General features: G+C 36.0%; 1 protein-coding gene across 4 annotated transcripts in view; it reads left to right on the top strand.

The window, feature by feature from the left end:
* The window catches only part of LOC150092440 (transcription elongation regulator 1-like), a 291251-nt gene that overhangs the window by 66106 nt on the left and 211925 nt on the right, over window positions 1–13220 (top strand). For all 4 annotated transcript variants that reach the window (XM_090415019.1, XM_090415020.1, XM_090415021.1 and 1 more), the window contains one exon: window positions 8004–8283. In XM_090415019.1, coding sequence (XP_090271145.1) covers window positions 8004–8283 — 280 coding nt within the window. The remainder of the gene's footprint in view (window positions 1–8003; window positions 8284–13220) is intronic.

The following is a 13220-nucleotide window of genomic DNA, read 5'->3' as shown; positions in this document are numbered from 1 at the left end:
CCTTGAACAAAAATTGCACCAGTTATGATCATAGCAGTCTAATTCGGAACTAACATATCAAAATGGAAACCAATACATTCTGGTGTCAAGGCTGCCCTTTATTCACCGTAGTATTGATATATTAATGTCATTGTCAGATATTGGGTACAGACAGTTCATTCATGGAAATTTCACATTGAAATAATAGCCACCTTGACTGTTGTGTGCAGATGAATTGCAATATTCTGGGCACCGTTTAAACCTTACTGGATGAAATTTAATAATGAAATATCATCTCTACAAAAACCAAAATTTTGGCCTTCCAAGAAAAGGAACCAATCTGAAGTAAAATACACATTGAAAAACAATTCTTGAGCAAATAAACTGGTTTAACTATCCTGGTTATAGTCTGGCTTACAAAGAAGAAATTGACAATAAGAAGAAAATTCAAAAGTACAGCATAGTACTTAGAATAATTTGTTTTTCAATCCAACAAAGGTACAGAAGCATACCAGAATTAAAACATACAGGATATTAGCAAGACCAATACTTATTCTTGTTAGGTGTAATGGAATGAAGCATCAATGAACTAATTAAACACAGGTTAAATAGTTATTCTTGTAGAAAGGCTTATATGCTGGTTAAACATGATAACTAAATACTTAAGGAATTGACAGCGTAGACTAGAAATATAAATTAAATCAACTTTAATATATACTTTCCGATATTTCAGCAACGTCACGCTGCCATCTTCATGGGAACTTAAGATAAAGACATGTGCATGCAAGTACTACATAACAGGAAATGAGAAACGAACCGAGGAAGCTACCGTTTTCCTAAAGTCCTGATGATGCCCCCTGGCGGCCTATATTAGGTGTTCTTGGCCTTTGGGTTGAAGTTCTTCTGATATATGTTTCCCAAATTTGGGGAAGTCTCATGCATCCAAATTTATTGAGGTTTGGCATGTTCCTAAGGGCTGAGGCTGATTCCATGAATAGTCTTTCATATTTGAACTTGCTGCAGTGTATTACTGTGGCTTTCTTCCACCTTATTCTGTGGCGAGTATCCAGAGCATGGTCTGCAAGCCCAGAGTGGCTGTACTTGTGAAATCGGACATAGTCCTTGTGTTCTGAGATTCTGATATTTGCTGTCCTGCCTGTTTGGCCAAAGCAGGACAATTTACAGCTGCAAGGGACCTGGTAAACATTAGGTAGGTCTAGGGGAAGTGGTTGGTCTTTATTGGAGCGGATAAGGGATGCCAATTTTCTATATGGTCTGTAACAAGAGGTCAATTTATGTTTTTTTTAGGATTTTGCTGATTTTTTCCGAGGTGCCTCGGATGTAGGGAATGGTGATGGATTTAGAGTAATCTTTTTTGGGAGGGGTTGTGGATAACTGGTTTTAGTATTTTTTGGATTTATTTGGGGTGGGGTAGCCATTGGCTGAGAAAGTGTTAAGGATGTGATTTAGTTCAGTAGTTAGTGCTTGGTCATTTGAATAGATTAATATTGTCCTGTTGAATAGTGTCTTAATAACTCCATATTTTTGTGTGTGGGTGGGTGGGGAAAGTGGTGAACCCATGGCTGTCCCCCTCTATCTGTTTGTAGAATTTTTCCTGCCAAAAGAAATAGCCTGAGTTCATTGTGAACTGAAATAGGGCTGAGATATCGGGAGGAAATTTAGCTTGAATTAGCTCTAAGGTTTCTTTGAGGGGGACATTTGTGAATAAGGAGGAGACGTCAAAACTGACCATTATGTCATTATGTTGGAGTGTAAGGTTTTCTATACTGGCTTTGAAGTGGGCTGAGTTTTTTATGTGTGATGACGTGTTGCCAATATAGTGTGAGAGCACTTTGGCTAAATATTTAGCTAGTTTGTAAGTGGGGGGAATCAATGCCATTCACTATGGGACATAATGGCACATTTTCTTTATGTATTTTCAGGAGCCCATATATACAGGGGGGGATCTAGAGTTATATGGTTTTAGTCTGTTAGTAATCTCCACAGGCCAAGAAGTGACCTTCTTAAGGAGTTTATGGAGTTTTCTAATTTGTGAGTTGGTGTGATTGTATTCAATGGGGAGGTAATTAGCTCGATCTAATAGTAAAGCCTTAAGCTTACCTGTGTAGTCATTATGATTGTGTACCACGGTGGCATTCCCCTTATCCGCTCTGGTGATAACTATTTCTTTGTTTTTCTTCAATTCCTGTAGAGACTTGTATTCACTAATGGATATGTTGGTTTTTGGTGGTTTTGCTTTTGTGAGAACACAGGCTACATCCAATCTAATATCGTTGACGATGTGGTTTGGAAGGTGACGGATCCTGCGTTCAATCTGGATCATTAATTCCTTGGCCGGTAATTTCCTAGGAGCAATGGCGAAATTGTGACCACGTGACAGAGCGTTGAGTGCTTCAGGCTCCAGGATGACTGAAAAAAGGTTAACTACTGTGTTGGTTTGGACGTAGAGTTCTTTAATTTATCAAACTTGTTGATATGACAGCCATGGGTTCACCACTTTCCTCCACCCTTGGCCAACTTCTTTATGGAGACTTTTGAAGAGAAAGCCTTCAACTGCCCCACAAAAACGTACCATATGGCTTTGCTACGTGGATGATGTGTTTGCTATTTGGCCACATGGCCTGGATACATTCCTCTCTTTCTTAACACACTTAAACAACCAACACCCTAGAATCAGGTTCACCCTGGAAAAAGAGAAAAACAATAGCCTCTCCTTCCTAGACACACTAGTCACCTGCCAACCTGATGGAACCTTGGTTTTCTCAGTTTATAAAAAACCCACCCATACAGGCAGATACATTCACCAACAATTCCCCCCCCCCCCCCCCCACACACCACTATGAAGTTATTGAGACATTATTCAACAGGGCAAAACTAATCTGTACAAATGACCAAACCTAACTACTGAACTAAATCACATCCTTAACACTTTCTCAGCCAATGCCCCCCCCTCACAAAAAAATATTACTCTAAATCCATCACCATTCCCTACATCGAAGGCACCTCGGAAAAAATCAACAAAATCTTAATAAAACATGACTTGACCTCTTGTTACAGACCATAGAAAATTGGCATCCCTTATCTGCTCCACTAAAGATCAACCACTTCCCCTAGACCTACCTGATGTATACCAGGTCCCTTGCAGCTGTAAATTGTCCTACTTTAGCCAAACAGTCAGGACAGCAAATATCAGAATCTCAGAACACAAGAACTACATCCGATTTCACCAGTACAGCCACTCTGGGCTTGCAGACCATGCTCTGGATACTCGCCACAGAATAAGGTGGAAGAAAGCCACAGTAATACATCGCAGCAAGTTCAAATATGAAAGACTATTCGTGGAATCAGCCTCAGACCTTAGGAATATGCCAAAACTCAATAAATTTGGATGCATAAGACTGCCTCAAATTTGGGAAATATATATCAGAAGAACTTAAGGCCAAGAACACCTAATATAGCCTGCCAGGGGGCACCATCAGGACTTTAGGAAAACAGTAGCTTCCTCGCTTCATTTCTCATTTGCTGTTATGTAGTACTTGCGTGCACGTGTCTTTATCTTAAGTTCCCATGAAGATGGCAACGTGATGTTGCCGAAATATCAGAAAGTATATATTAAAGTTGATTTAATTTATATTTCTAGTGTATGCTGTCAATTCCTTAAGTATTTAGTCATCAGGTTAAATAGTTCCAGTATTTTGTTTGAGATAAACCTCACATCAGTCGAAATGAAATTGATGAGAAGAACTGCAAGATATACAATACTGGACCAGATGAAAAACAAATATATAATAAATAAACTAAAAATTAATTTTTTAACACAGTATATCCAGAAATATAGAAAATATGCTTACAGCACTCAAACAGAGTAGACAGAAGTGGGATGCCTTGACTGGTTCTCTGATGCATCCCCCAAAGGACTGATGAAGAGCAGACTTGAGACCATAACAGACTACTGGACAGGATGATGATGATATTAATTTTGCATATTACCTCACACATGACACTGATGTGCCATAGATTCTTGTACCTCTCGTGTGGGATAAATATATTAAAAATATATTAGAGAATGCAAAACCTGTGCTACACTAGTGCTATGTGAGGACAAAATTTTTATAGAATATATTAATAAGAAGCTCAGTGTTTAATTTATTGCAGATCTTGTATAAATTAAAGATACTAAGAAATTATACTTGGTTTAACCCATTATCCAAGTGTAAGCAAACAAAGTTTGTGCCTGAAGTATCTTTTAGGACTGGGGCAACTCATGGCAAAGGTGGTATGAAAGATACTTCAGGCACAAACTTTATTTGCTTACACTTGGATAATGGGTTAAACCAAGTATAATTTCTTGGTATCTTTAATTTATAATATATAATCAAGTGAAAAACTTCCAACGATTATTGTAGATCTTTCAGCGGAATATAAATTTTATTAGTATTACTTATTGTCTTAAATTCACTATAGTTTTCCTCAAAATTATGGAATAAAAGCTGCATAGGATTATCACATGACATCATTCCTATGCATAACCTAAGGTGTACCTAATTAGATTTATCTTATTAACTGGCCAGAGCAGTATATAATAATTTTCAAATCTAGGATTTTGAATGTAAGACCTACAAAACTTAAATTTGCCTTACTAGAACATAAAGGAGGTTTATTTTGAAAACATCATGGAACCTCCACATCTAATTCTATATATGTGGAGAGAGAGTGGCTAAATCTAGTAGAGACCTTGCTTGTGACAATTGAAATAGTTTATAGTTTACATTTTGTTTTTCTGTTATATAACAAAATGACTGTTGATCATATTACTGGAGAGGCCCTTCATGTTTGTCATATTTTACTTAAAAGTATACAATGGATAAGGAAATAGATATGTGGAGATACTTGCATTAAAGTTATTATTCTCATAAGCAAAGATTAATTTTGAATGTTATTCAAATAAGCAAATTTGTGAATTATTGTATCCATGAAGTATATAAATGACTTTTTTTTTATTACAAAGTTATTTACATTTGTATTCATGAGGCCTTTGATATTTGTCATTATTGGCTACTTAACGATATGGATACTACAAATGTAAAGAAATTGCCATTGGCCTTGTCCTCTGACTTAGCTGTTGACTAACTAGTAGCATATAACTGAATTTATGAAAGATTAAATCATAATGTGGATTATGGAAATTATTCATAATCTTCACATTTGTTTTAAATTACCATATATTTCTGCCTTATATGATGCACCCATTGTATCGGATGCATCACATTTTTCATGTGGAATTTTTGGGAATGAAATATTCTTTGTAGTATAGGATACACGAATTATGCATCAAATTTTTCATTAAATATTTTTTTTTTTAAATTTCATGCATGTATTATGTTTATTTTCCATGATATTTTCGTTTTTGCATGCAAGCATAAATCACCATGATGGAGACCCTGTAAAATTGATATTTCTTTCTGTTGCCAATAATTTTGCTTGTTCAATAATCATTTTTGTAGATATGCAGCAAGCGATCTTCTTTGATCCACTATCCAAGTTTTTAGTTCATTTTCAATTTCTGACCATTTTGCATTAGGTTTTCTGAGGAGATTGTTTTTTTTTTTTTTATAATTTGCTTCTATTAATTGCTGCTTCGTGTCCTCCAAGTTCATACAATTTTTTCTGTAGGCAGAGGGCCCAAAATGCTGTCATATTTTTTTTTTGCACACTCATCACACTATGCTTAAACACAATCATATAGCTATGTCTGTGCTTCGTAGAATCCATGGGTTAAAAAATGTAAATATAATGTATTAATTGTTATCTTAAATGCTTGCCTGCTAAAGACCATGCAACTATTCGAACTGATCACACACTATAAGATGCACTGGTTTATAAGATGCATCCTAATTTTCAGATAAATTTTAAGTACAAAAAAGCACATCTTATAAGGCGAAAAATACAGTGATCTCTACTAGTCTCAACTTAGTACACTTCTTTCATAATGTCTGTGGCATATGTCTTGTGTCATTTTTAACTTCTCATGTCATCAATGTTATTTGTGCAATATCTAGTTTAAGATCTGCTGTTCCTGTAGTATGATTTTTGTGAATGTTTTCAGTGATGTCAAATAGTAAATTTTTTTTTCTAAGAAATATTTTAACTTTGAACTTTATTTAAGATATTAATAGTTAAAATTATTTTACTGCATTATAGTTATTGATCATATGGCAATGAGTTGTGAAGGGGAAATTATTAAAATAAGAGATGCAAAATAGTTTCTATTCTACACCCTCTGTCCAAAAAGAAACCGAACTTTTGATAGAAAATAAAACAGAGGCCAATTATAATTATTCAAATCATTTATTTCAATCAATATACTCTCTCTCAACTTTGATACAGCGTTTGGCATGGTCAATTAATTCGTTAAATGAGTTTTTTTTATATCGGTTTTTGGAATACTGTTAAGGATCATGGTTACTGCCGCTTGAACGTTTTCAATGGTGTCTTATCGCTTTCCTTTCATCTGCAAATGAAGTCTGGGAGAAAAGAAAGAAGTCAGAGGGTGCTAAATCAAGTGAATACGGCGAATGATCCAACACACAAACTTGGTTTTTGCTCTAAAACTGTCTCACAATGTTCGAATGATGAGATGGTAAATTATTGTGCAAAAGTGACCAGCTGCCTGCATCACGATATTCATGCTGTACGCGACGAATTCTCGCCATCAATTGCTTCTAAACTTCGAGAAAAAAACTCGCCATTGACCGTTTGGCCAGGTGGAACAAATTCTTTGTGGATAATGCCCTTGGAATTGTAGAATTCCAAGCTCTGGCACTTTGTTTCTGACTCAAACTCAAAACATCGCGTTCTGTCACCAATAACGATCATTTCAAGTAAGTTCAAGTCCTTACGAGCGGTTTTAATGAGGTCCTTACAGTGTTCAATTCGAAACATTTTTTGGTCGTTGGTCAATTTGTGGGGAACAAATCGCGAATTCAGTTTACGAAAGTCCAAACTCTTGGTCAAAATGTTGTGCACAGTTGATTTCGGAATCCCCAATTCATCTTCAATCATTCTCACGGACGATTTCGGGTTTTCTTTGATGATATCACACGTTTTTTCGATGTTAACTTCACTCTGTCCAGTTTTTGGATCGCCTGGCTTTTTGTCGTCGTCAAGTGTCTCACGACCACTTTGAAATCGCTTAAACCACTTGTAAAGTTGAGTATGGGATAAGCATTAATCACTTTATGCTTTTTGAAGCATTTGATGCATTTCGGTAAAACGTTTACCAAGTTTAACACAAAAGTCAATCGCAGCTCTCTGTTTGTAACTCATTTTCCAACCGTTTGTGAAAACACAGTCATTCTTGGCACTATAACTCTGCTTCTAATGAAACAAATGCTATAAACAGTTGACACAACACTAATGAAGGTTGCCGCTTTCGATAACAAAAAGATACAAGAGGTGGCCCCACTAGTTTCTTCTATTTTTGAAAAGTTTGGTTTCTTTTTGGACAGAGGTGTAGTATAAAAAAAAATGTGAATAATTTAAATTTTATGGACACTGATCTGGGTGTAAATGAAGTCTGAACAAGTGGTTCCTCAACTATTAGTGACATTAACAGATGAAAACCATTAAGTAGTCTTGAGATGGCTGAGATTGTTAGAAGTAGGTTAAAATTTTTACATCAAAACTGAAGAAATAAGTTTTTTTTTTTTTTTTTTTTTGAAAAATATCTAGAATTACTTTGTACTTACATAATTAGTCTATGAAATATTCAACATTTAATCATTTCAAAAGTTTCAGTGTAATAAACTTAAAAACATTTTTAAAAACTCATCATTGGTTGACTATAAAGAACAGTACAGATATACATTGAACTTAAGTAGCATATTTCGAACTGTTAGTAGTCAATATAAATGTAAGATATGTGTTTACACTTGAATTCAGAATAGTTTCACATAATTATATAACTTATAGCCTTATAGATAGGTGTTCTTGATTTCTTTTAGACCTCCATTTGGTCCCCGTGGTCCTCCTCCTAGATTCAGAGGTCCTCCTCCACCACATATGAGAGGCCCTGCACCTCCACACATGCGGGGAGGTCCCCGCATGATGGGACGACCTCCTCCTCCAGGCTATAGAGGTCCACCACCTCCACCTCATTTTGATCCTAATTTCCCTCCGCCTCCAATGCCACCTCCAGGAATGCCTCCACCCCCTGGCTTACCACCACCACCTCCACCTGGAATGGGTCCACCAGGTATTCCACCTTCACCACCACCTGGAATGGTAAGGTTCCTAAAGTTTGAATTTTAAGCGTACTTGAGAAAATAATAGTCTACATTTGTATTAAAAATTTTTGTTTTGAAAAAGGTACATTTTTATTACCCCATTCTTAATATTTCTGTAAATTATCCTGTAATCCAGTTGACAACAGAGAGCAGTAAGAGAACACATTTGAGCTTGAATATCTTACAGATGTAACACGTACCTGAACTAAATATTTCCACAATGGCTAGTGACTGTATTTTTTTTTTTTTTACTGTTGAACAAAGAATTCATATTAAACAGTATGCATTACTTGAAAATAGATTCCATATAAATACCAGAAAAAAAAAGAAAGTAACTGCACATGCATACCATGTCAAAGAACAATTATTTTGTCTAAATCTAGAATTTTCATGAAACTGGAAGTATCTAAGATACAGAGAGTGAGCAGGAAGAAAAATTAGTTACTTTTTCTTCTTACTCTCTTTTCACATCTTGGAAATGGATTGATCATTGAAGTCTAATCAGGTAGCTTCTGTGTTCACAATACTTGAGTTTTCCTTATGGGGTATAATAAAAGTCATTGTCTGTGTGAAAAACAACTGATGATGAATAGAAAATTGCAGCCCTCAGTGGAATTTCAACCAGTTGGGAATTAAACACATTGGGTTTCAGGATTGTAAAAATCCTACTAGCTTTCAAAAACCTGAAGTCCTAAAACTATACTACTTATTGGCTTTGGTTGGATGTTCTTGGTCATTGGACGGATTGTCTGCAGATGAATTTCTCATATGAGAAGCAGTTTGATGCAATCATACTTGTTCAAGCTAGAATAGCTCATAAGTACAGAAGCAGATTTGAAGAAAAGCTTCTCAAATCTAAATTTGCTTTGGTTGAGAAAGGTGACATTTTTCCATCGGATCCTGTGCCGGATATCCATGACATGGCTTCCAAACCTTAGTGGCCATAGTGATGAAAACAGATATGGTCTTGGTGTTCTGATGTTGACTGTCCTACCTGTTTGGCAATAGTAATAGTATGTAGGGTTGTTGCTGCAGGGTGCCTGGTAGACCCACCCCCCTTTCCCAGGTAAATCCATTGGTTGTAGTTGGTCTTTGTGAGAGCAGATAACACATGCTGTCTGTGCAGTTTGTAAGTAGTCACAAGGTTGTTCTTTTTTAAGATCTTGGTCGCTTTTTAGTGAGACTATGGATTTATGGAATGGTGATGCATTTCCTGTATTTCTATTTTTATTCGTATTTTTTTTGTTGGGGGTTGTAACTATTAGCTAAAAAGGTGTTTTGTATGTGGTTGTGTTCAATGGTGAGTGAAATGTTATCAGAGCAATTCCATTTTACCTTATGACTAGTGTTTTTATAGTGCTATACTTGTCTTGTAACTAGGGTATTTAAGAAGGACAGGCTGTTGTTACTTTCTGTCACTATGGATTCTTGGATTCTTAGATAGTAGATTGGAAGGGAGAGGGCTGATTCTAAGGCATTCTTTTCCAATTCTTCATAAAAAGTTTGCTAGGCGGGAACAAAGAGGAGAGCCCATGGCTGTACCCTCTGTTAGTATGTAGAATTTTCGTCGCCAAACAAAATTGCCTGAGTATGTGGTGAACTGAAATATAATTCTTTTTGAATTAGAGCAAAGGTGTATGTGCAAGTGGGATGTTTATGAATGACATCAAAATTGACCATGAAGTCGCATAATGAAGACGGTGAGGACTTATATACAGCAGTCCCTCGATTAATGCGCCCCCGATTAGTGCGTATTTTTTTTCGATACCCAAATTCGATTAGTGCATATCTTAAAAATAAATGTTACAGATTTTAAAAATTTTCGATCTATACATTTTTTATGGCTAACTATTTGAAAAAAATCGCTCGCCAGTATGAAATAAATTAGTTACCGATTTGAAACATTTTACAAAGTTATTTTTAATGGCATACTACACTATTTCCATGTACACTAAGTTCCAAATTTACAGCCAAAATTTATGTCGTCTGCTTTACATAGCATTTTGCTTATCATATCTCGTGCACTTGTTTTCCTTTCTTATTTTAAATTATTTTCCTAACCTTTAATCATGAGTAAAAGAATTAGTGAGCAAAAACATAGAAGTGTGAAAATGATTCGAAAAGTAATCTGATCGGAAGAAAAACTTGAAATAATGAAGAAAAATGAAGAAGGCTAGTCCAGAGAAATGATAGCACAAGATCACAAAAATGCGTGAATCAATTGCTGAATACAAAGAGAAAGGTAAGGCTGCTTCAAGTTCATCATGCATGCACTCGAAATCAAAGTTATAATGGTTGAATTAGAGAGACATGGATCGAAGATTGTAACCAAAAACGGATCCTGCTAAACACTGGCCTAATTAAATCAAAAGTCTCTTTGTAACCTGGAAAGAAACGGCTATCAATGATGGAAAAGAAGATTTCCACGTTAGTGCTGGGTGATTTGAGAGTTTCAAAAAGAGAAATAGCCTACATAATGTTCTAATGACGTGCAAAGCTGCAAGTGCAGATAAGGAGATATCCAGAGATTTTGAAGAAAATTGTGTAAGAAGGGGACTATTGTGATCAACAAATATTTAATGTTGATGAAACCGGCCTTTTTTTGGAAGCGAATGCCTTCCAAGACTTTTCTAGCCAAATCAGAGAAATCTCAGCCTGGTTATAAAGTCGCAAAGTCGAATGAAATTACTGCTAGCAATATGCGAGCCGTTTGGAAGCAGATTCTTCCACATTGTGCAAATGATATTAGAGCCTTTTCAAATGAATCTAAGTTAAATTAAGTGGATAAAAGCCGTTTGGCTTTTTATCTGAATCTAAGTTAATTAAATCTCATTCTGAGAAGTTGAGTGATTCCTGCTAAATTTAGATGCACAGCAGGAAGATCCTGAAGGACATGAAGAAAATTTAATCACTGACAAGCCCAAAGAGGTTTCATTTCACAGAAACAATTTCAAAATAGTTTTCGTACAATCGAAGTTTTTAAGCAGCAATGCTTAGAAACTGACCCTAGTGAAGAGAGAACCAGTAAAATTTGCAGAAGAGGCAATAGGGCTATACCGTCAGTTGTATGAAAAAAAGAAACAGAATGCCCGCCAAACTACGTTAGCTCAATTCTTTGTTAAGAAGCAGAATAATAAATTTATATTCTGAATATGTTTTATTGTCTTTCAGCTTCATGGTTTTCCTTTAACTAGGCCCTGAGACATACCCTAATTCTTTTATGAAAAAATTGAGGGTCAAAAAAAAAAAATATGAGTAACGAATTATACATTTTCCCATAGGTTATATTCGATTATATTATATTCGATTAATGCATCTGTTTTAAAGAACGCGGTAGGTGCATTAATTGAGGTATTGCTGTACTGGACTTAACATATACTGAGGTTTTTTTTTTTTTTTTTATGTATATATTTGAAAAGCTAGTGTCAGTAATATGAGAACAAACAATATAGCCAAATGTTTGGCTAGTTTGTAGGTGGGTGAATCTGTGCTGTTTACAGTGGGGGTGCAGGAGCACATTCTCTTTTTGGATTTTGGAAGTACATATATGTAGGGTAGTGAGTTCTGAAATTATAGGGTTTAGTTTGGATGGCTGTGATCTGTGGATTGGTGGGATCTTAGTTTACTCTTGGTAGGTAGACCCATCTCTAAGAATGGTGGTCATTTTTCAATATAATCTATGTAGTTTAGAATTCATTTAGGATTATTTATTATTATCTCTCATCTCATCTTCTTTTTACTCTTTTACCTTGCGGTGTCGAGGGTTTGTTAATCATCGGACTTCAAACCGTTCACAGGATAAGGTGGTCAGCCCTACATCCCAGTTTATCCTATGCCCTATAGTGTTGAGTTCTCAAGGCTAGCTTGCCTGCTTTGCAGGATGAAAAAACTCGAGGATAAACTGTGTGGAAACCCTACTGTCTGTGCCCAAGACTGGCTAACTTGACTCTGACTGAGGAAGATCCTTCAGCTCCTCACGTCACTGACGGGAATCGAACCTAGGACACTCCTTCCCCAGGCATATGGTCGCGAAGTGCACAGGCACTAGGCTAACCGTGCAGACATTTATTATTATGATTTATTTATTTTATTTTTGTTATTTCTGAGATTTTGTAGAGCTTTTAATTATCAGTTAGGAAGGTTATCTTTGGGAGGTTTTGCCTGTGTTGGCTACATCTGGCATTATACATAGAAAGAAGGAGAGCCATGCTCCCTTCCCCTCCTGGAAAACCTTTTAATGGAGACATTTGAAAAAATGCCTTAGATTCTGTCCGTTCAAACCTACTATCTGGCTGTGCTATGTAGATGTGTTCACTATTTGGCTACACTGCCAGGACAACACAGTAAACATTTTCCTCTCCCATTTGAACAGCCAACATTCAAGAATTCAATTCACAACACACTGCGCTTTCCTAGATGCTCTAGTTAGGAGACAACCAAATGGCTCTTTGTTAAATTAAATCTGCCAAGAAATTATATTCTTGGTTTAATCCTTTATCCAAGTGTAAGCAAACTTCAGCTGCAAACTTGTTTGCTTACACTTGTATAAAGGATTAAACCACGAATATAATTTCTTGGCATCTTTAATTTATAGTATAACCAAGTGGAAGAACTTCCAACAGATGGATCTTCAGTTTCCATCATCTACTGAAAATGATAAAATGCTACTATGTACAGATATTGTCACTTGGGTTCCGAAGAGATAGGGAGAGTTGAAAAGAGTCATCAGTGATTAATCAAGAAAACTAGCTTGTGGAATTTGCATATAAGACACACTGAGAGAATATCGTCTGCAAAGTTTGAGGAATAGAAGGGAAAAATATAATAGAAACATACAAGTTAGTAAGAGAATCTTATAGACATAAGTGAGGTTTTGTAGTTTATGCATGGCGGAAGTAGCTTGGGGTAAACACTGAAGCCTGGCTAGGGCTTCAG

The sequence above is a fragment of the Typopeltis vanoorti genome, chromosome 26 (assembly GCF_054136105.1).
Source record: "Typopeltis vanoorti isolate ZY-2024b chromosome 26, IOZ_Tvanoo_1.0, whole genome shotgun sequence".
NCBI classification, from domain to species: Eukaryota; Metazoa; Arthropoda; class Arachnida; order Uropygi; family Thelyphonidae; genus Typopeltis; species Typopeltis vanoorti.
Note: the sequence above shows the minus strand (reverse complement) of the source record. Positions and strands in the feature narration are given on the sequence as shown.